Genomic DNA, 23,982 nt, shown 5'->3' on the forward strand with positions numbered 1-23,982 from the left:
ACATCCTGGCTAACATGGAGAAACCCCATCTCTACTAAAAATACAAAAAATTAGCCGGGCGTAGTGGCAGGCGCCTGTAGTCCCAGCTACTCGGGAGGCTGAGGCAGGAGAATGGCGTGAACCCGGGAGGCGGAGCTTGCGGTGAGCCGAGATCGTGCCACTGCACTCTAGCCTGGGTGACAGAGCAAGAGTCTGTCTCAAAAAAAAAAAAAAGTACCACATGTGGACAGTGAGAAGACCTCCCTTCTAGGCCCAGCACCCACGACTTCATGCCCTCTGTTGACATTCTAGGCATACATAAGCAATTACTGCCACAACTGTTTCCTTACTTTCCGTGCAAACAGCAGCCTCCTCCGTATGTTACTGTGCACCTCAGTTGCTCACTTATTTTGGAGGTTGTTCTGTGTAAGTTTATAGTTTTGAAATCTGCTCCTCTTCAGCTTTTTAGCCTTTAACTTGTGCTGGCTGCAATGAGATACATAGATACCTGCATCCTTAGTAGGAGGCTCTTATGCATCAGACTTTCAGTGCCATAAATTGACTTTAAAAAGATATAAAATTCTGCCAACTTAAAAAAAGTACAAATCAGAGCCAGGCGTGGCAGCTCACGCCAGTAATCCCAGCACTTTGGGAGGCTGAGGGGGCAGATTGCTTGAGTCCAGGCAACATGGCAAAACCCCATCCCTACAAAAAATACAAAAATTGGCCAGGCATGGTGGCATGTGTCTGTAGTCCCAGCTACTCAGGAGGTTGAAGTGGGAGGATCACCTGAGCCCAGGGAGGTTGATGCTGCAGTGAATCTTGATCCTACCATTGCACTCCAGCCTGGGTGACACAGTGAGACCCTGTCTCATAAAAAAATAAATAAATAAAAATTAAAAAGTACAAATCACTTAATTTCTTTTTTTTTTTTTTGAGATGGAGTCTCACTCTGTCTCCCAGGATGGAGTGCAGTGGTGCAATCTCAGCTCACTGCAAGCTCCGCCTCCCGGGTTCACGCCATTCTCCTACCTCAGCCTCCCAAGTAACTGGGACTACTGGTACCCGCCACCACGCCCGGCTAATTTTTTTGTATTTTTTAGTAAAGACGGGGTTTCACCATGTTAGCCAGGATGGTCTCGATCTCCAAACCTCGTTATCTGCCTGCCTCAGCCTCCCAAAGTACTGGGATTACAGGTGTGAGCCACTGTGTCCAGCCAAATCACTTAATTTCCAAAGAGCCTCTTACAGTTCCTTGAGGACAGGACTGTGCCTTTCTTAGTTCACCCCCATCCCCGCCCCCCCCCGTATTAGGGTGCTTGCCAGGTGCAGGTGCTCACTGGACCAAGGCTAATCTTCAATGTCATCAAAGCGTTTTAGTCTGAAGGCAGCCTTCCAGGCAGCAAACTAGGACCTCATGCACAGCCTTGAAGCGAGAGAGCTCATGTCTTCCTGCGCAGAGTCAACCTTTACAGCCCCCTTAGTGAAAGGTTAATGGGTTACTATGCAGCCATTAAAAATATAATTATGAAAACTATTATGAAGACAAGGGCTAGAAATATCTAGAAAATATTGTTAAGCAAAAAAAGTACAATATGAAATGTTAAATATGCCACAACTATATAAGATATACATGTGTGCAGACAAAGGCTAGAAACGCATCCAAAAATTAAAATAATTATTGTATTAACATGCATGTATTAACATGCATTGTATTATTGCATTAACATGTTGTGATTGTTGCTATTATTTTGTACCACTTTAATGTTGCATTTTAATAAGAATAAATCAAAATACTTTTCTATGATTTAATTAAATATGTCATAAGCAGGGGATAGATTATAATGTTTTTGGAGGCCCAATTAGAGTTTGTTGAGGTTTTCCTCTATAGTGAAAGATGATTAAGATTTGTTACCTTTATTAGGGTATACAAATAAAATACACTTTTACCCCTCCCAAACGAAGTTAATGGAAGAGATTTCTTCTGTTTCAAGATGGCACACACCACAATTGTGGGGGGTCTTTTCTTTTTTGTTTTGGTGGTAATGAAAGGGCTGGGGTCAGGTCAGTCTTTTGAGGTGAGGTCTGGAAGTCAGCCAAATCTGACCCTCGTTAACGTCACGTTAACGTCTGTGTTAAGCACATGTTAACTCTGTTTCTGGGTGGAGAAGCTGTGACGGGTGGGGCCACGGGCGTGCCTTTCAGTACGTGAGGGTTAAATGGGTTCTCGCAGAAAGTAAAGCCATCTGGTCTGCTTGTGCCAGTGCCAGAACTGAAGTGCCATGGGCCAAATCACGCTGCTGTTGTCTCCCTTTCAGTAACCTGTCTCTGTCTGGATTGTGGATTAACTGAAAGCCTTTGATATTACATTGTCCTGTCTTACTGTGTCAGGGTCTCTTTTAGTGAATGGTGTTCACCTTCTTAATGGGGGCTAAAATCGAGTCTTTTGTTAAGCCTCATTACAGTGTTCTAAGTGACTGGCCCAAGAAACGGCAGCTGGTGGTCTGAAGCTCTGCCCTGTGCCCCTTAGTTAAACAGAATGTTGTGTCCTCCTTTTCCTCTTCAACCTTGCTGAGTTGAGGCAATCTCTTTTTTTTTTTTTTTTTTTTTTTTTGAGGCAGAGTCTCATTCTGTCACCTAGGCTGGAGTACAGTGGCGCCGTCTCGGCTCACTGCAACCTCTGCCTCCCGGCTTTGAGCGATTCTCTTGCCTCGGCCTTCTGAGGAGCTGGGATTACAGGCGTGCACCACCACGCCTGGCTAATTCTTGTATTTTTAGTAGAGATGGGGTTTTACTGTGTTGGCCAGGCTGGTCTCAAACTCCTGACCTTAAGTGGTCTGCCTGCCTCGGCCTCCCAAAGTGCTGGGATTATAGGCATGAGCCACTGTGCCTGGCCAAGTTGAGGCAGTCTTTAAGTCCTAACTATATGTCCTTGGACTTCTGGTACCTTATTTCCCCAGGGACAGAGCCCCTTGGTCACAGCATGATCAGGGTTGGGCAAGGCCAGCCTGCCACACTGTGCCCTCAGCTCATGGGCCTGGGGTGTTGCTGTGTCCAGGCCTCTTCCACCTGAGCTGTTAGACACTGTCCAGGGAAGTGCCAGAGTTGTCAGTGCTCTGGAAGAAATGCCAAGTGAGGAGTGGCCCAAGGCTTTGGGCAGGGAGAGGGGTGTGAAGAGGGGCCATGCAGGTGCCCCAGCCACGGAGTTCTGCTTGTGTCCTTAAGGGTGGCTCAGAGGTGGGCTTTTGTAAAGAATGCCTTCTGACAGCAGAACAGAGGACCTGACTTCAATTACAGAAATCAACACTTCTAAAAATGCTTCTTGGCTGGGAGTGGTGGCTGGCATCTGTAATCCTGCGCTCAGGGAGGCTGAGCCAAGAGATCACTTGAGGCCAGGAGTTTGAGACCAACCTGAGCAAAAAAGTAAAACCCCATCTCTACAAAAAGCCAGTGTGGGTAGCATGCACCTGTGGTCCCAGCTACTCTGAAGGCTGAGGCGAGAGGACCCCTTGAGCCGAAGAGGTCGAGGCTGCAGTGATCCATGATTGTGCCACTGCACTCCAGCCTGGGTGACGGAGTGAGATCCTGTCTCCAGAAACATAAAAAAACAATTAAAATGCTTGTATGTTTGAGGCTGTATCCTGCTCTGGAGATGAGTGAGGTGTTGATTTTGGCCTATGTAATTAAGTAAACAGACATTCGCACAGATCACAGGGTAAAGGTTGGGGAGACGCCATAAAGCGAACCAGAGCTATGGGACTTGGTGGAGAGGCCACATACAGGCCACGTGTGAGTGGCCCTTGAGGGGTAGCTAGGGCAGGTGGAAATGGGAGCCTTTTGTGTGAGGGCACTATGTTGTGAGCTCTGTGGCCTTTTTTTATTTGCCAGCCACAAGAGTTGGTGCTGTTATGCCCACTTCACTGATGAGGGAGTTGAGGCTCAGAGAGATCATGGGTCCAGGGTTTTACAGCTTGTGGGAGACTTGGACCTAGATCTTTACCTCTCAGAAGTCCCCTTTACCCCAGTGCTGTAAATAGTAAACAAAGCCAGGAAAGCAGGAAGGTATTCTGGCAATGTGGAATAGGCAGATGGGGCTGAAGCGCTGGCTGGAAAGATGACCTGGGGCCAGATGATAAAGGGCCTCGAGTGCCCTGGATTTGGGCGTTATTGTGAAACCGTGGGCCCAAGGACACTGGGGATGATGGGAAACAGCTGGGTGACTTCCTGACAGTCATCCAGGCCTGGAAAGTGGAGCTCTTTTAGTCTTTCTGACTTTCCCATCTGTTTAGAATACCACCCACTCTTGCACCCCTACCGATTTTATAAAAGAAACACAAAGAAAATAGAGAAATAAAATACAGTTGACCCTTGAACAACGTAGGGGTTAAGGCACCAACCCCCGGCACAGTAAAAAATTCCATGTATATCCTTCTGATACAATTCTATTAAAAAAATCTTGTATTACTTTTGACTCTCTAGAAACTAAACTACTGATAACCAAAGCCTTACTGATAACATAAACAGTCGATTACCATATATTTCTTTTTTTTTTTTTTTTTTTTGAGACGGAGTCTTGCTCTGTCCCCCAGGCTGGAGTGCAGTGGCTCGCTCGGCTCACTGCAAGCTCCGCCTCCCGGGTTCACGCCATTCTCCTGCCTCAGCCTCCCGAGTAGCTGGGACTACAGGCGCCTGCCACCACGCCCAGCTAATTTTTTGTATTTTTAGTAGAGATGGGGTTTCACCGTGTTAGCCAGGATGGTCTCGATCTCCTGACCTCGTGATCCGCCCGCCTCAGCCTCCCAAGGTGCTGGGATTACAGGCTTGAGCCACCGTGCCCGGCCTGATTACCATATATTTCTTGTATGTATTTATGTATTATATTCTTACAATCAAGTAAGCTAGAGAAAAGACGATGTTATTAAGAAAATAATAAGGAAGAGAAAATGTATTTGCCATTCATTAAGTGAAGTAGATTATCATCAAGGTCTTCATCCTCTTCATCTTCACATTGAGTAGGTTGAGGAGGAGGAAGAGGAGGGATGGGTCTTGCTGTCTCAGGGGTGCCAGAGGCAGAAGAAAACCCATGTATAAGTGGATCCATGCAGTTCAAACATTGTTCAAGGGTCAACGGCACAAAGCAATAATCACTGTCTTCTGTAGTTCGGAATTTACCTCCTAAGCATGGCTGTCGTATTCTGTGTTTGTGTGTGTACACACAGTGCACAGGTGTAGCTGTGTATGTGAGAGCATGGCATCATACTAAATATGTGTACCTGCTTTTTCCACCAGTGCTTGTGTCACCATGCCCCTAACTTGGTGATTTTTGATGGCGGCCACAGCTGTACGCAGTTTCATCCTATGGCTCCTTGGTAGTTTATTTCACCTGTCTGTCACATCTTAACAGTTTTGGTTTCTTTCCCACACAGATCCTGAAATTCCTGTTCAGGTCACTCAGGATATTGAGCCTCATTTGGGAGACTTGTTCACCCAAATGTTAGAGGTTGGGACGACAGAGGACTTGAGGCTGGTGATGCAGTGTATTCTCCAGGGACTGGACGTCAGTAACATGTGGAAAGCAGATGTGCAGGTGGGCGGCTTCTCCCTCCTTGTGTGGCAGGCTCAGAAACCATGTCGGCTCAAAGGGGAAAACTGATTTGAGATGTGGTGTCACCCCTAACACTAAACAAATTCTAACTGATGGAGACTGTAGGCAAAGAGGGAGGCTGTGAGGGAGCCCTGGGCTGTGGGACAGCCCAGGCTGCGGCGTAGGGAGGCCTTAGTTTTCAAACAGGAAGTTTTTCAAATTACAAATGTGTGGTCTTATTACGTCAAATACTAAGTGTTATACATTCACAAAACTGATACATAAAAAAGTTAAATTCTGCGCATTCTTTGCGGAAGACCTCTCACACCGTACTTTTTGAAACATGTGGCCTGATTGGGCCATACTGCCCTCATGCCAGCATTTGAGAAGCACCTAGGTTAGCCTACCCCCTTCAGTTCTGACAGAAGTTGCTAATACAGCCTGCATGGTGTTGCATTTGCTGAGTGCCTTTGCACAGAGCTCACATGCTGCGATTTGCTTCTCTGAATGCCTGTGGGCACTGGACCGGTCAGACGTCTCTTACACAAGGAAGAAGGCCACAGGCCACAGAGCCAATGGTTGGCAGGGTGGAGAGTCCAGCCAAGGTCTGTGGTCTAGGCATATTCTGCCTCATGAATGGCTTATTGACTCCTGGTCATATACAGCACACTGGTATTGGGTACTGATTTGGGCAGGAGAGGAAACAAACCCAAATTTCTGTTTGGACCAGTTGGTCAGGAGACTTCCCTGAGGAAGTGAGACTCCAGCCGTGCAATGAAGAATGCAAGGGACTCGGTTGGGGAGCAGAGGTGAGGGGAAGGGAGACGTGCACCGTGCAGGCAGCGTGTTGGGTTGCCAGGAGCAGGGGATGTGCAAGTGTGAGAAGATGGATAGGGAGAAGTGGTGCCGGGGGGCAGGCCCTGGTAGGGAGATAGCCTGTAGGTGGGCAGGAGAGTGGGAGTGGAGATGGGGCTTTGGGGTGTGCCTAGTCAGAGGGAGCAGGGAAGGGAAGAGAGTGAAAGGCAGAAGCCAGGACTTTGGCTAGGGTTGTGGGGTGGGCTGCACAGCATTCGGGGAGTAAAAGATGGTGTGAGGCTGAAATCGAAACTCACTGACAGTGTGAAATGCCTGGCACTGGGTCTGTTTGTTCATATAGGCACCCCGTAAAGGTAGGGCTCTGCCCACGTCTCATGATTTAAAACCTTATTTTTCAAAGGGGAAGTTTTTCAAATTACAAATGTGTAGTCTTATTATGTAAAATACTAAGTATTACATATTCACAATACTGACACGTATAAAAGTTAAATTCTGGCCGGGTGCAGTGGCTCACGCCTATAATCCCAGCACTTTGGGAGGCCGAGGTGAGTGGATTATATGAGGTCAGGAGTTCGAAACCACCTGGCCAACATAGTGAAACCCCGTCCCTGCTAAAAATACAAAAATTAGCTGGGCGTGGTGGTAGGTGCCTGTAATCCCAGCCACTTGGGAGGCTGAGGCAGGAGAATCGCTTGAGCCCAGGAGATGGAGGTTGCAGTGAGCAGAGATCATACCATTGCACTCCAAGCCTGGGTGACAGAGCGAGACTCGGTCTCAAAAAAAAAAAAAAAAAGTTAAATTCTGCTCATTCTTTGCTTAAGACCTCTCCCACCATATATTTTGAAACATGTGACCCGATTGAGCCATACTGCCCTCATGTCAGCATGTAGCACCCGTGACCACAGCACCTAATCTGATTGTTTTCACATTTTCCTCCAGCCCCTCCTATCTGTCAGCGTGCATCATTGCTTAGTGAAGTAACAGCCAGTGTCCTCTGCGTGGACAGAGCCTTGACAGCACAGGCTCTCCATGATTAGGTCACAGTGTCCTGGCCCATTTACGTGCTTGGTTTAGTGAGATGCTGCTGAAAGACCCTGCCTTTGCCCCAGCTCTGCTCATCTTCTTCGCTTCCTTCCTGTCTGCATGCTGATGTGAAGGGTGTCCCTCCCAGGACTTAACCCCAAGCAGGCCTTGTCCACCTCCCCTGACACCAGCGTTCTCAATCCACTCCAACGCCGCAGCCCCAGGGAGCAGGCTTCTTCCCCAGGTGGAGTTCTTAAGAGAGAACACGCTATCTCTGCTGCTAAGTTTTTTCTCTTTTGCCCCAGGCTGTTGTGTCAGCTGTTACATTGCTGAGGCTGCTACTGAACTGCCCACTCAGTGGAGAGAAAGCAAGTCTGTTGTGGCGTGCATGTCCCCAGATAGTCACGGCTTTAACAGTGAGTACCCTCTGGAGATGTGTCCTCCAGCTCCTCCCCTCCCTCTTCCTGTAAAGACAGAAGTCAGCCTTTTGGGGTCTGCTGCCCTGTAACTTTATGCAGAACGTGTGTGTGGGCTGCTTCCTAAGGGTGGCAGTGAGCAGGATGCCGAGCTTGTGTGTCCTGCCTGAACACATTGGTATCAACGGTTGGAGCAGTGGAAGGGAGGTGGCATCAAGGAACATTTAGTAGCACTGGGAAGCATCAGACAGGCAGTAAAAAGAGGGATGTAGTGATAAAGGGAGGCTACCGTGGAGGCCTGCTTAATTTTTAAAATTTTATGTTTTATTATTTTTTTAGAAATGGAGTTTCACTGTGTGGTCCAGGCTAAGGTGAAGTGGCTATTTGCAGTTGCAAACATAGTGTTCTGCAGCCTCAAACTCCTGGCCTCAAGTGATCCTTCTGCCTCAGCCTCCCAAGTCACCAGGATTATAGGTGCATGCCACTGCAGCCAGCTTGTAGATGCCTATTTAATCAGATGATAAAAGAAGGAATTCTGGGGCTTTCTTTGTCCCCACAAAATGTTGTGGTTTGTTTAATGCACTCGTTTATTTGTAGGAGTTGTGTGTGTGTGTGTGTGTGTGTGTGTGTGTGTGTGTGTGTGTGTTTAAGGCCTATGATACAGTGAGAATAAAATGCTTTATAGGATGGGATAGTAATGTTGCAGATAGGAGTTTATTTTATTACAATCTTACTCAAATGTTAAAATTTGTGTCTAGTTGTTGCTGGGCTGTTTGTTTCACTAGAACAATCTGGTTCAGATTGGGACTGCCTCCTGCCCTCTAAAAACCCTGACCTGGGTGTTCTTACACTTAGGTGCGAAGGAGCAGTCTCTATTTTACCATCATCCTCTGCCCTAATTCTAGCTGTTGCTACCTGAGACAGTTGCCCTGAGTTAGCATGTTCCTGGGGCAAAAGGGTCTAAAAAACATACTTAATCTTCTCTCGTTTCCAATTTGGCTGCTTTGTCATTTTCCTGAGCATCCGTGTTGTTGGATGGCAGGGGTCATCGTCGCCGAGTATGTGTGGTGAGCATCAGGAGAGGCACGTGGGCTGTATAGGGAGGCGACCCATGCTGGTGGGCGGGGACAGTGTTGATGATGTGTGTGGTAGGCCCTCACTGATAAGAACACCAGGCTAGAATCCACTTAGGTCCACCCAAAGGGTGTAGCAGGGGTCCGCACAGCCAGAATACCCAGCAGAACAGTGAGCATTGTGAGAGACAGGACCCAAAAGGCCTCACCAAGGCTGCTGTGTATCTGAGAAGGAGGGTCACAGGTGCGCTGTCGCAGGTTACTTAGGTAAGACTTTGAGCTATCCTTCCTCTTGGGTCTGTTCTCTTTATTTTCTAGATCATTAACTGAATATCTTTCACTAGAGCTGATTTGTAAGAAGTTTAGCAAATAGTATTTAACTGCCCACTGACCACATCAATTCATTTTGAAGCACAGACATTTCTACCGCAGTCACTCAGTGCTGCGGTGTTTGTGTTATTTCCTTGGGGAATTACTTTCATTTTTCCTCTATCTCATCTTGCCCTTTAGCTCCTAAACCGAGAAGCTTGTCAGGAGCAGCCTGTGTCCCTCACGGTGGTTGGGCCTGTCTTAGACGTCCTGGCTGCACTGCTGCGGCAGGGGGAGGAGGCCATCGGCAACCCCCACCACGTCAGCCTGGCCTTCAGCATCCTTCTCACTGTCCCTTTGGACCATCTGAAGCCGCTGGAGTATGGAAGCGTCTTCCCGAGGCTGCACAACGTGCTCTTCTCAATCCTGCAGTGTCACCCTAAGGTGAGAAGGAGGGTGAGAGCGGCAGGCAGCTTTTCCTCTGCGAGCAGAGTACTTGAAGTCTATAGAAAAGTGGCAGCAAAACTTTACTGTTGCAGGATAATAATACAAATAATGATTTGCTAGGCAAACTTTCTGTTCTAGTAAATTTCAGAGCCAAGTGGTTTCTCAAGCATAAAAATGCTTGACCTTCATACTGGGCTTTGCGAGTGAGTTTTTCTTCATTGGATCTGGTGCTATGAATAGTGTTTGTATACTACAGGTGAACACTTCTAATACAAAATGCTCCAAAACTCGGAACTTTTAGAGTGCTGACATCATGCTACAAGTGGAAAATCCCACTCCTGACCTCATGTGACTGGTCGCAATCAAAACACAGTCAAAACTTTGTTTCATGCACAAAATTATTTAAAATTGTTGTATAAAATTACCTTCAGCTGTGTGTATAAACTTTTATAAAGTGAAACATAAATGAACTTTTAAATTATATTTAGATGGGTCCCATCTCCAAGATATCTCATTATATATATGCAAATATTCCAAAGTCTGAAATCTGAAACACTTCTGGTCCCAAAGCTTTAGGATAAGGCATGTACAATCTACACTTTTTAAGGAAGCTCATTAGAAATTACTCTGTTTTTGCTCACCACATATTTAAATAAGCCACTCACTTGCATAGATCTCTTGCTGGGCTTATAATTCAAATGGATATAGGGAATGAGGCATCCTGAGTTCCAGTTTTATAGTATGCTCCTTTTTAAGTTAAACTGAAACTAGGGATAAATGTCCCACAGAAAAAATTACAGTTCGGCTAACATTTATTGAGTATTTGCTATGTTCCACCCCTATAGCAAGCCTGTGAAGGGGGCAGTAATCCCATTTTATTGATGACTAAACTGAGGCTCAGTGCCACCAAATAATTTGACCAACGTCACTTAGCTGAGTCTAAACCTTAGACTCAAGACTTGTTATCTCTGACCAGTCTTCTTTTCATGGGGCCTCCACTGTATGTGTGGCCGACTATATGTGTAGGAACTCATAGATATGACAGTTAATGCATCACTTAATGACAGAGACATGTTCTGAGAAATGTGTCGTTAGGCATTTTTGTTGTGCAAACACCATAGATCGTATAATACTTTCACAAACCCAGATGGTACAGTGTACTGCACACCTAGGCTATGGGGTATAGCCTGTTGCTTCTAGGCTATAAACCTACAAACTTATGCAGCACGTGACTCTACTGAATCCTGTAGACAGTTGTAACACAATGGTAAGTATTTGTGCATTTAAACAGAAAAGTTCCATTAAAAATACAATTTTATAATCTTATAGGACCACTGTTGTTTATACAGTATGCCTTTGACCAGAGTATTGTTTTGTAGTGCATGGCTATGTATCATATATTCATACACATTCAGATATTTTTAAGTGTTTTGATGTCCTAAGGATAGAGACCTGCCAGCAATGCAGTTTTTAAGAAAAATATTCTCTGGTAAGCTAAACACTCATGACATTGGTTCTAACTCTAAAGCCTTCCCCCGTTAACAATTGCCTTTGGCCCTGTTTATCCTGTCAGCATCTTTGTTTTAAAATCTCTCTGCTGATGTTAGATTTGTACGTGACTGTACAATATAAATGCAATGCACATAAATTACAAACTGAAATGACAGGTGCAGGATTTTATGAAGTTGATGAAAGAATCAAGCTCCTGAAATTATGCAGTGTGGGTTCTCTACCCTAGATAGTTAAAACAAGGGTCAGAGAGTCTATTACAAGATGGGTGAGCAGTGACACCAGCATATCCAGGCGAAAGGATGTGGCTACCCCCGGGCACACACAACTGGTTTGAGTGTCCCGATAGACAAGGCTAAGAAAGAAAGAAGTATGAGCTCCTTTAAAGTAGAAAAACTTAAATAATCATGTATGTACTTTTACATTATGTTATCTGTCATTACAGGTAATGCTGAAAGCCATCCCTTCTTTCTTGAACTCTTTCAATAGATTGGTGTTTTCAGTTATGCGTGAAGGGCGGCAGAAGGACAAAGGTAAGTTGGAGTAACATCAGATACAGTTTCAAATGTATTTATCATGAGGTGTGGCTGCTGGCTGCATATGTTACTGAAAATAAAACTACTCAGTTGTGTTTAAATAAGAGAAATGATATCAAATGAATACTCAAAATATATTTTTTTAAATTTCAAATGGTCACATTTTATCTTATCAAAAACAGTGGATGAATCAGGTATCTCCTTATTGAAATAGTTCCTTTTCTGGGAAAAAAAAATATCAGATTTAGGAAATGTTTACTGAGCATGTATATCATATAAAGGGGATATAAAAATGACTTACAACCCCATTCCTGCCCTTAAGGAGTTTACAGTTCAATAGGGAGATGAAAAGGAACAGGCAGGTATAGAGCAATCTCATTTTATAAAAGGGATAAGGTCCTGCCGCTCACTGTTCCAGCCTCACCTTGGCAAGGGTGTGTTTGTTTACTAGGGAAACACTAACTGCCATATGGCAATAGCATATATTATGTGTACAATTCATTTTTCAGCTTTGAAGTTGATTCTTGTTGAATTTCTAATTTGAGGGAGACTTTCATTATTTTAAAAATTGCTGGCCAGGCACAGTGGCTCATGGCTGCATTTTGGGAGGCTGAGGCGGGTGGATTACCTGAGGTCAGGAGTTCAAGCCCAGCCTGGCCAACGTGGTGAAACCCTGTCTCTGCTAAAAATACAAAAATTAGCCGGGCGTGGTGGCGGACTCCTTTAATCCGAGCTACTCGGGAGGCTGAGGCAGGAGAATTGCTTGAGCGCGGGAGGCGGAGGTTGCAGTGAGCTGAGATCGCACCATTGCACTCCAGCCTGGGCGATAGAGCAAGACTCTGTCTCCAAAAAAAAAAAAAAAATTTCATGAATTTCTATTTTATAATGCAGTATTTTGAAATTGCATAGCATGTACCAGCCCTATACTGTCTGATGTGCTAAGCGGTAGGTCAGGGTGTCAGCTCAGATGCTCTGGGACCATAACTCAACTCAGGGTGTCAGAGAAGACCCTGTGACTGTAGTTCTGGGCCAACTGGAAATACACGAGTGGTGCTCAGCTTCTCTCCCACCATTGTGGTTCAGTTTTGTAGACCTAAGCAATAGCCCTTTAACCGGACATCTTTTGAGAAAGGGAAAAGGGCACTGTTAACACTAGGCTTTAATTCCTCTGCCTGGTTTTGGGATCAGTCAGTGGCACAGTTAGATATTTCGCGTCTTCCTGTATCAGGTGCAGAGCATGTCAGCTTAATATCATGAATCGATTTAGGAGCAGCCTTAGTAAACAAGTTTCCCCTCCCATGCCAGCCTCAGCAGTTGGTGGTGGCTGCCTACATTTCTGTGTCAAGGCCTCTCCCATCCTGTCTGAGCTCAGCAAGGAGGAATCCCTGTTCTTCTAGTCATGTCTGCCTGCACGGAAGGCCGGGGCCTTGCTCAGCAGTGGTGGAGCACAGCCTGGTCACACTGCCGCAGGCATGTCCTTTGTCATGTATTTGAGGAAGCACAGGAGCACATCACACTTCTGGGACTCTGTGCTGTGTTCATGTGAATGTAGCTTCATCTTATCTGCTAAGACCTGGTTCTCAGACAGTTCATGACTTAACTGAGTAGAGTTTTAACTGTTTTATTATCTCTTTTATTGGTATCTAATGTGTTCTTTCTAATGAGCATGTATTAAATTGGTGGCCAAAATAACAAGTGCTGTGTATTCATGTTGTAAATAGCATGTATATGGTCAACAGTCTGAAAAGAGAAGAAACAGTCGATGTTAGATATTAAAGCGTATCACTAAAGTATATTGTCTGTTGAAATGCTACATGAATGTTAACAGTTGACATAATTTCATACAATTACATTGATCTAGAAAAATTACATCTATAAAAGATGTCTGTATGCTTATTCAGGGTCTTCAAAAAAGGTATGCCTTCTAAAAATCAAATTTACTGAATTATATACAATGTATGTATAACAAATTGCTTCTGTTTAAAGTATGCAAATTAATGGGTTTTATATATGTATGAAGCCATCCCCACAATCAAAATATAGAATATTTTCCATCATCCTTAAAAGATTCCTCTTGCTTCTTTGCAGTTTTTTCTCCACTCTGGTTCCAGCCCCAGTCACCCATCTGCTTTTTGTCCTTATGGATTCGTTTGTGTTTTCTGGAGTTTTATAAAAACTGCCTACCATTGTGCTGAATGACAGCAGGGAAGGTACTCTGGTGTGTGCTGGAACTTCCCCATGGGCTGTAACTCAAGCTGTGGGGACACTCATGCAATTAGGATTCTTGGGAGGAGTTTGTTAAGAGGCCCTGGATGGTCCTGACACCATATGGTAGGAAAAGAACTAGGAATCAGAAGTAAATCTAAGAAGACAGTAGAATGTCTGCTAATGATAATTGAGTCCTATGTCTGTCCACCTATAAAAGGCACATACACAAACAATTTCTGAAATGGAAGGAGGCAAAGACATAATTTAGGGTATCTCATTTTTCAAATCATATGATGTCGGTAAATGATTTTCTTCACTTAAGATAATTTTCAATTTGTTTTCCATTTTATGCCTTTCTTATAGAACTCCATCTTGTGTTTTTTTTTGTTTGTTTGTTTCTTTGTTTGTTTTTAGTAGTCCTAGATTTCATCCTAAAAATCTTGATTACTTTTCTGGTTAGACTCTTAAAAACACCTGAGCACTCTTGAGTTTTTAAAGTGTCCTTCCCTTTGTTGTGTAGATAACTGTTTGGACATATCTGTTCTCCCTTATTCTGTCTGCAAAATAAGCCAATTAGAGTCTGGGAGACATGTAACACTTGAGATAATTTTCACCCATATTAAGAAGTCTAACATAGAAGAGTTAAAATGTGCTGTTTTTGAACTAATTGGTTGGGAAACACTTTGTTGTCTGTAGGAAGCACAGATGACCTGCCCACGGTCCTAAAGTGTGCACGCCTGGTTGAAAGGATGTACAGCCACATCGCCGCACGAGCTGAGGAGTTCACTGTGTTTTCCCCATTTATGGTGGCCCAGTACGTGTTGGAGGTACAGAAGGTAAAGCTGGGTTCAATGTCTTTCACCAAGTGCTGTGTTTATGGTCCTTAAGCAGGGTTTCTCAACCAAAATGGCAAGCGGTGTTGTGGATCTGACAGTTCTCTGTTGCTGTGTGCAAGTTTTAGACAGGGTTTTGCTTTCTCACTCAGGCTGGAGTGCATTAGTGCGATGATAGCACACGATAGCCTTGAACTCCTGGGCTCAAGTGATCCTCCCGCCTCAGCCTCCCAGGTAGCTAAGACTACAGACATGTACTACTCCACCCAGCTAATTTTTAAATTTTCGTAGAGATGGGGTCTCCCTATGTTGTGCAGGCTGGTCTCAAACTCCTGGCCTCAGGCCTTCCTTTCTCCTCAGCCTCCCCAGTCTCTGGAGTCCTGTCTATTTCAAGGTGTTTAGCAGCATTCCTACAGGGTTATTGTAAGGACCAAATGAAATGACATACAGAGGGCTCAGTGGTGCTTTGTACACAGAAAATGCTCGATTATCTGTCTTGCTCCAGCACAAACCTTGGGGTCTATTTTGGTTAGTTTCTTGAATAATATAAAAGGAGAGGAAATGTTAGTCAGGTCCAAGAACAGGAGCTCTCATAGGACCAGGCTTAATGGAGACTAGAAGGAGGGGTTCTAGACCTCAGGGTTCTGGGATCCCCTCAGCTGCAAGAGTTCATGTATCTTTACTCTGGGGGTGTGTCATTCATGTGACTCAGCTGCTCTCAGACACTCAAAGTAGACGACAAGGTGGAGATACAGGTATTTGTTCAGATAGATTAAGAAAAAATATCTTTGTCCAAATTAATCTGACTTTTTGATTCAGTAATCTGACTTTTTGATTCAGTGTTCTGGATAATTCATTATTCAACAGTTATCTTTTTTTATTTTTTATTTTTTGAGATGGAGTTTTGCTCTTTCTCCCAGGCCGGAGTGAAGTGGCGCTATCTCAGCTCACTGCAACCTCTGCCCCCGGGTTCAAGCGATTCTTCTGCCTCAGCCTCCCGAGTAGCTAGGATTATAGGTGCCCGCCACCATGCCCGGTTAATTTTTGTATTTTTAATAGAGATAGGGTCTTGCCATGTTAGCCAGGCTGGTCTCGAACTCCTGACCTCAGGTGATCCACCACCTCGGCCTCCCAAAGTGCCAGGATTACAGGTATGAGCCACCACACCCAGCCATTCAACAGTTATCTTACTTTGGAATGTCATTGTGCTATTTTCAAAATTCCATAGGACCCTGTGTGACCCATAGTAAGTTCACTACAGAACTTTGTAAATCTAGGCTGTATAAATCTTGGTTTAAATTGACTGTCATAGGCTTGAGTAAAGTGCAGTGTATTCTGTTGACTCTCTTCTTCTGTATGTATAGATACACATTTATATTGTGTTCAGCCTCTCTGTAAAATACCCATTTCCCCTTTGTAAATCTTGTAAGAACAATAGTAAAATCACAAGTAAGCTCGTTAGGGTAGAGGTGTCAGCATTTGTCTAGGGAGGCTGGGTTGAATGGGCTTCCTTAGAAAACCTGGAGCTGCATCACTTTTCATCCCTGCTCCTGTTTTAGATACATCTAGAACTACTAAATAATTTCTACACTGCTGGCCTTGCTCACCTCGGCAGGTGGCGATGCCTGTCCTGTGGGTGGGGACATGGGGGTAGCCTGACCATGTGAGTGCACACACCTCAGGTGTGGAGCCCACACCTGGTAAGAGCTGCAGATCTTGAGAACGCCCCTTCACGTTGTCCTTTGACCAAGATGTGGGCTTGTAGTTTGGTTTCCTTGTAGTTATTTGGCCTTTTTATGCAATCTTAATATTTCCCAGGCACACCAGTCATTAACATGTGAGCTTTTGATGAAAGAAAAGCTGGCATTATTTTCTGTCTTACTGAATAATAAAATGAGACATAGTAATATCACTTCACTAAGGGCCAAGAAGAGAAGCAGTAATTTGAACCCTTAAGTCACTAATTATTATTCTGAAATTTACTTTATGAAAAGTCTCTGGCTTCCTGGCCTCATTATTCATGTCTAATTTATGCTCATTAGTTATATTTTATTTTTAATCTTGAAAGCCAAAGGCTTTGGGAATTAGCTAGGGCCATAGCCTCCCAGAATCCACTGGCACCACAGTCTGTGTTTTATCTTTCATTTGTTTTTAAATTCAGTAATGAAGAAAATATTCCATATGCATTAGCGGCCTCTACTGAGAGAGCCATAAATCTTTCTAGACCAGCGTGTTTAAGTTTAATTAAATACCAGATCTAATGCTAAATAGATCTCCTTTGCATTTTCCTTGTACTTCTGCAGAGTTGAGTATTGCTGGTGGGACCTGTCAGTAGTCAGGGAAGACGACCTGGTGAGATGTGTCAGTCAGGAGAAGGGGCAGCTCTAGAGGCCCACTTGTCTTCTTTCCTCCAAGCAGTAATGAGTCCCCATGGAAACATGCAGGGAAATTATGGTTACTTTCATCTCCTTTTTTACCTGTAGACTAAATTTACAATGTCCCTCTACAGATGCTCCTGGACTTAGGATGGGGCTGTGTCCCGATAAATTCATAGTATATTCAAAATATCATTAGTCGAAATGCATTCAGTACTTGATAAACCCATCGTAAAAGTGAAAAAATCCTAAGTTGAACCATCGTTAAGTCCAGATGCTCCTCAACTTAATGATGCAGTTATATCTGGATAAATCCGTTGTTAATTCAAAAAGTGTTAAGTCAGGAACCATCTGTATGTTGATAGCTTAGAATAAATAGTTTGTGCTGCTCATCTTATCTAAGGTTTTTAAAAGCTACTTAGTGATGTTTTCATTTGTTGGCCAGTGGTCTTAGTGTTGTAGAAATTGACTTTTTTCTTGTTTTATAAATAAGTTATCCGAAACCTAAAGATTTAAAGTGGTTGTGTTGTCTAAAACCTACTGGCCTTCCTTTCTACCCCCAGAGCTCTTTGCTAGAGGCTGTCTAGCTGCATTTTCACTACTGAGAAACTGTGTAAATAGTTCAGAGCATGGGCTCTGGACTCAGACTGCCTAGGTTCAAGTCTCAGTGCTGCCACTTATTAGCTGTGTGACTTTGGGGAGGTCACTGAACCTCATTTTTTGCCTTTGGAAGTGGAATTATTTATTTAGTAAGTGATAATTAAATGAATGAACAAGTATGAATAAGTAGTCCACTTACAAAGCCCTCACCCTGCCAGTGTGATCAAGGACTTTCTTTGTGTTTTTGTCTGTTTTTTGTTTTGTTTTGTTTTTTCTTTCCCTCCCAATTACCTTGCTGTAAAATTCACAGACACGCCATTCTATCTTTGGTCCTTGAGTGTTTCTATCATCTATAAAATGGTAAAATTTAAGATGATCACTTATCAGAAATTTCTGAACTATCACATGAAAAGGATCATAACTTTGAAGAATAGCATCATCTTAGAGACAGAAACAAATTGCCTCTTTAGGAATGTACTTCCCAGTGGTTGCCTTTGTGAATCAGTTCTTCTGGTTAATAAAATATGTCCTCATTAGAAACTGTTTGCAGAGACACATTAACTCTTTCAGGTTATCAGGGTAGCAATAAATGATCAGCCAAATTCCAGGTCTGTCTGCTGGTGCTCTACTACTGCTTTGGTTTTTTTCTACTTTTTAAAAGTAATGGTAAAATACATCTAGTATAAGGTGAATTTTACCAGCTTAACTGTTTTATGTGTGCACTTCAGTAGTATTACATCCATTCTTATATTGTGCAGCTATCACCACCATCTGTTCCCAGAACTCTTCATTACTACTGCTTTTTAGTTTCAGTTACTAGGGTTTCAAACTCTGTTCAGCCCACATTTAGTTGAAACCTGAATGGATGTGGTAAGTGCGAAGAGAACCTGCTCCCCCAGCCTTTTAGGTTGGTTTGATATTAGTCTGAGTCTCTTCTCTGGAAGTTTGGGTGGAGCATCAGATACAGCCAGGTTGGAGCTGGCTGCCACCCCCACTCCTGTGCTCCAGATTTTAGTTAACCCTGAACTTCAGGGGAGAAGTGCATCTTTAGGCATGAGGACCAGTTCAGCCATTTCAAGGCTGTTAGGAATTAAGTGCACATTATTAAGTGGCAATCATGAATCACTTCTGCTCTTGGGTCATATGATGTGATCTAACTACTAGTGTAGGCTTATCAGTGGTCTGTTTTGGTAGTTTCAGAGCCTGCCTGCTGCCTTGCTCTGGGGTGAGATGGGGTCATAGTGTTATAGTGAACATAGTTGTCATTGTCCCACAGGGTTGGCATAGCTTCCAAGGTGATTGACAGTGTAGAAGAATTTGACACAATGGGCAGGCAGCTTATCTTCTTATAAGGTTTTTAAATTTAAAGACTCCAGTTTTTTTAAAATGCCCCTGGTAAACCTGTAAGCATCATTTACTGAGCAGCAAAGCCAGCCTATGCTTTCATGGAGTTTTATTCCAGGTTTGTGTTTGCTTGAGTTAGCTTCTGTTTCCCCAAAATACAAACTTTAAAAATATGAGTGTTTAAATATTTGACTTAGCAACAAAATTATATTTTAAAAGTGAATGTTGATTTTTTTCTCAATTTGGAGATCAGTTTGCAATTACTTGTCAGTGCTTCCCAAGACATTGTCGGCAGGTGGTGCGGCTTGATCTCTGCCCCCAGTTGTTCTCACAGAGGTTTGCCTTTTTCCACAGGTGACCTTATATCCAGCTGTGAAGAGTCTGCTGCAGGAGGGCATTTACCTCATCCTGGACCTCTGCATCGAGCCTGACATCCAGTTCCTGCGTGCCTCGCTGCAGCCGGGAATGAGAGACATCTTTAAGGAGCTCTATAATGACTATCTCAAGTACCACAAGGCCAAACATGAAGGAGAGAAAAGATATATGGCCTAAGGCCATGGGACAGAAGTGCCGCCAGGGACACTGTCCAGAGGCTTTGGCTGCGTGATCTGAAAGATCTGGAGAATGAAAGGCTTAAGATGTTCTAATTCGTAGTATTGGTATACATAGAAAATCCTTTGGGGTTTATGTAGTATATTTTGATGTATTTTACATCGTGTTTTTCTTACTATTTTTTAATACATAGTTTTATGCAGTAAGTATTGCAATAGAATCCTGAAAATTGACCCTGGGATGAGATTAAGTCAATAGAAAAATTTCTGACTCTCGGGACCTTTCCATGTTTGGTTCTCGTGTTGGCTCAGTGGTTTGGTGTTCCCTCATCCGCACTAGAAACTACAGAAAACTTGACTTTTTACTTTGTGTACATGGGCATATAATCCAGCCCTGTTTAAATATATTTGCCTTTCAAATTCTTCAAGTAACATGGGAAGTATTCTTGAAATGTCACTTTTTCTGCCTTCCCTCTAAGTATGCTTTCTGAAGAAGTCAGGGAAAGTTAGAGTCTGTGGCCTGAAGTGTCTGCTCTGGGTAGCGGTAGTGGGCACCTCAGGCAGGGTTCCTGCCTGCTCCTCCTGTGTTAGCTCTGTGAAGTTCATTTAGGAATTTTTTTTCCTATTCCATTTAAGAAATAATCCTAATTGTTTTTTCTTATTACCTAAGCAATATATTTTTATTATAGCAACCTCAGAAAAGAAAAATAGAAGGATAATTAAAAAAACTCATTCATAGTCTCAGTTACCCAGAAAACCTCTGTTGTCACCTTGGAGTATCTTGTTTTAGTCCCTTTACTATGTGTATGTATATAGATGTGCATATAAATATATATAGTAGCTAAACTGGATCATAAATGCAAAGTTACCTTTTTTCCTGTGTAATATTTAAGTAACTTTGGGTCAGTGAAAACATTCGACATATATTTTTTATTCGCTGCATAGTAGTCCATTGAGTAGATATTGTTGTTTTATTTAATAAGTACCCCATGGTTAGACATAGGTATCTTTCCAAATTCCCTTTTATAGATGGTGCTTGCAGCTGAATTATTTTCAGAAGATGAATTCTCATGAGTTGTATTATCTGTCAGAAAACCACATCATTTTTAAAGGATTTATATAAATATTGCCAAATTGCCCCCTAGAATATGTACTCATCTATTTTCCTACTAGTGAGTCAACTTTAATATTACTGATTTTTGTTTCTTTGTGCTTCCTTGATAGGAGAGAGATGTTATTCTGTTTTGAATTTCTTTAATTACTAAGAGATTATATATTTTTCATATTTACCATATTTATTTCTTATGTAAATTATGTGTATATAATTATCTTTCTTCTGTAATAGCACATTTCTCAATTGGGATATTTACTATTTTTCTTATTCACTATCTTTGTGGGATTCATGTTGGAATTCCCTTTTTAATTAGTTCAAAATGCAGACTTTTAAAGTTAATTTGAAGGATCATCCTTAAGCAAAGGCTTTTTTTTTTTTTTTAACACTGTATTTTCAAGCAGATGTGATTGGAGCAGACAATATAAAATGAATGTCTTTGATACCTAAGAGAAATGGCCCATGTTTTACGCCCCACATTTGATTTTATTTCCTGTGCTATCTTGTGGGGGCTGAGGGACAGTCCTGCCTTACGCACTGTGCGTGTCATCTGTTCCCTTCCCTTCCTCATCTAGACTGTGTGTGCAGAGAGGCTTTTGAAGCTCTGGCCACCAGAAATGGCTTCGGCTGGTCTGGCATCCTTTCACTTAATGCTTCGTGTTGACAGAGTTTTGTTTCTGTGGTAAACTCCCTGCAGGAGCCTTGAAGAGAGTCTGGTGGCACCATTTCCTGTTCACAATTGGAGATGGGTGTTGGTGTGAGCGGGCGACCTTTCAAGGACACGAGCTGTAAACAAGCAAGAGCTAAAATCACCGTCTTAGCTTTGCCCCTGGTTCAAGTACCCAGACCGGAAGCTCACTGTCTCCGAGGGGTGGCTAGTTTTTCCTGTGCTTTAAGTTCCTGAAGGCCAGAGGTGAGGGGACCATCCTTTCCCACTGCCTTGGGAATGCTGGGGGAGCTGACGAACGTGGAGCAGTTCGTCAGGCATCCTGGCGGTGGCACTGCAGGACCTTTAGAAGGGAGTTGGCAGCGGCTGCCAGGTAGTCAGCCTTGAAGGAAGGGAAGGAGGAAGAGAAGGCTGGGACTCCACCTCCTCCCTGCACAGCTCTGAAGGGCTCTCTGCTGTGTTCCCATTTCTGGGGAAGCAGTCACAGGTTCCTCAGAGTCATTTCGATTTGAACTCCAAACGTTTCTCAGCAAAGAATTTGTTTTAACTCCATTTTGCTGATTAATAGGGTAGAAGAAACCTGTTTCCTGCTGGCAAATATGGAGGCTCTGTTGTTCATTTTTATCCTGTTAGGATAGACCTCACAGGCAAAGAGAGTTGGCCCAGCTAGCTCTCCACATGGCAGAGTGGGGGACTCAGCTGGGGGGACGGTGAAATGCTGGGCTTCAGAGAGACTGTCCCCACCAGACTTGCTGTGGCTCCAGACCCCTCATCACCTGACAGATGTGTGTGAATCACCTGTCTGTACCAGGCATGGAGACATGGCCCTGGTCCTCAGGGAGCTTTCTAGCAGGAGACATTGACAACGAGCCAGGAAACAAATAGGCCAGGGGTGATTGCGGGGTTGGCAGCAAAGCAGACAAGTTCAGTGGCTGGAGAAAGAGATGATATTTGAACTGAGACCTGCCTGGGTGGTGAGAGGCGCCCCTGGAAGGGCCTGGGGTGCTGATCCTTAATGCCTGCACTGAATCCATGTGGCAGCCTGATTTTGGCTGAGAGTGGACACCTGAAGGGAGGGGTGGGCGTAAGGGGAGTTGGGCGAGAGAAGGCTCAATGGGGTGACTCTGCCTGGGATGTTGCCTTGGGCGGTCCTGGACAGTAGTACATTGGGGGTCCCCAGTGGCACAGACAACACACAGCCCCGTTCTCGACCTTGCCCTTGACTACTGCTTGTGGACCACAGTGAGTGGGTCTCCTTCACAGCCTGTCTTCTGCAGCTTCCCGGACTCAGCCTCCTACAGTAGCTGTGGAAACTGCCCAATGTTAAGGAGTGATGTGAAGTCTCCAGAAAAAAAGACAGCAAGGAAGGGGTGTGTACTTGAAGGGATTTGGGTGGAGTTCTTTTTTCTTGGTTTCTCTTTTTCATTTTTCTTTGGAGACCGGGTCTCGCTCTATTGCCTAGGCTGGAGTGCAGTGGTGCAATCCTAGCTCACTGCACCCTCCAACTCCTGGGCTCAAGCAATCCTCTTGTCTCAGCTTCCCGAGTAGTTGGGACTACAGGTTCACACCACCACAACCAGCTAATTTTTAAGTTTTTAGTAGAGATAGTCTCACTATGTTGCCCAGGCTGGTCTGGGACTCCTGGCCTCAAGCAGTCCTCCCTTCCTTGGCCTCCCAAAGTGCTGGGATTACAGGTGTTAGCCCCCGCACCTGGCCCTGGTTTCTCATAACTCATAGAGGTTACTTTGATTTATTGCCAGTGTGCCAGGCTATAGCCTGAATCTTTTGTCCAATAAGCTCACACATTTCTGCTTTATGTCTCATAAAAGCCACTGTAGAGGCAGCAGCAGTGTCGTTTTTGATTCCTCATCCCCTTGTGCAACTTCTGAACACTCTCCTTTTTTTTTAAATTTTACTTTGCCGTTTACCTTTTCCAGCTCTTCCAGCAGACAAGTTCAGCGGCTGGAGGGAGAGGTGATACTCGCCCTTTTCCCCTCAGCCTGTATGTCTCTCGTGTCTCTCTAATGGATGTTACTTCTGTTGCCCTGTGCCCTCTTGTCCCCATGTCCTTCCAACACCATTCTGCCATCCCCATTCACTCACTTCTCTGCCCTCCCTCCCTTCTGTGTCTGGGCCACCTCTCCTAATCACTCCTGCTTGCTGGTGACCTCTCTTCTTTCCCAGTCTTCCCTCTTGTTTCCTGCTGATATTTTTTGTAGCCTCATGTCCACACTGGGGACTCTTCTGAAATGTCCTGACCCCACGTTCCCAGGACTGCCACCCCTGCCCATCTGCCATTGCTGATGTGAGAACTCACACTTGAGCCTCCTTGTTGGACTCTTCCTGGCTTCCCTTGCTCCTTTTTTTTTAAGAGGCTGGAGTACAGTGGTGTGATCCAAGCTCACTGCAGCCTCCAACTCCTGGGCTGAAGTGCTCCTCCCACGTCAGCCTCCCAAGTAGCTAGGACTACAGGCGCATGCCACCACGCCTGGCTAATCTTTTTTTAAGTAGAGATGGGATCTTGCTCTGTTGCCCAGGCTGGAATTGAACTCCTGGGCTCAGGTGATCCTCTTGCCTCGGCCTCCAAAGTGCTGGGATTAC

The 23,982-nt window shown here is 44.2% G+C and overlaps 1 protein-coding gene across 2 annotated transcripts in view; it reads left to right on the top strand.

Moving 5' to 3' along the window:
- The window catches only part of URB2 (URB2 ribosome biogenesis homolog), a 33,200-nt gene extending 12,023 nt beyond the window's left edge, over positions 1 to 21,177 (top strand). For both annotated transcript variants that reach the window (XM_032136965.2, XM_032136967.2), the window contains exons 5-10: positions 5,406 to 5,566; positions 7,708 to 7,818; positions 9,402 to 9,644; positions 11,602 to 11,689; positions 14,597 to 14,736; positions 19,407 to 21,177. In XM_032136965.2, coding sequence (XP_031992856.1) covers positions 5,406 to 5,566; positions 7,708 to 7,818; positions 9,402 to 9,644; positions 11,602 to 11,689; positions 14,597 to 14,736; positions 19,407 to 19,604 — 941 coding nt within the window. In that variant the 3' untranslated portion in view covers positions 19,605 to 21,177. The remainder of the gene's footprint in view (positions 1 to 5,405; positions 5,567 to 7,707; positions 7,819 to 9,401; positions 9,645 to 11,601; positions 11,690 to 14,596; positions 14,737 to 19,406) is intronic.
- Positions 21,178 to 23,982: the final 2,805 nt, after the last annotated feature.

The sequence above is a fragment of the Hylobates moloch genome, unplaced genomic scaffold (assembly GCF_009828535.3).
Source record: "Hylobates moloch isolate HMO894 unplaced genomic scaffold, HMol_V3 SCAFFOLD_18, whole genome shotgun sequence".
Taxonomy (NCBI): domain Eukaryota; kingdom Metazoa; phylum Chordata; class Mammalia; order Primates; family Hylobatidae; genus Hylobates; species Hylobates moloch.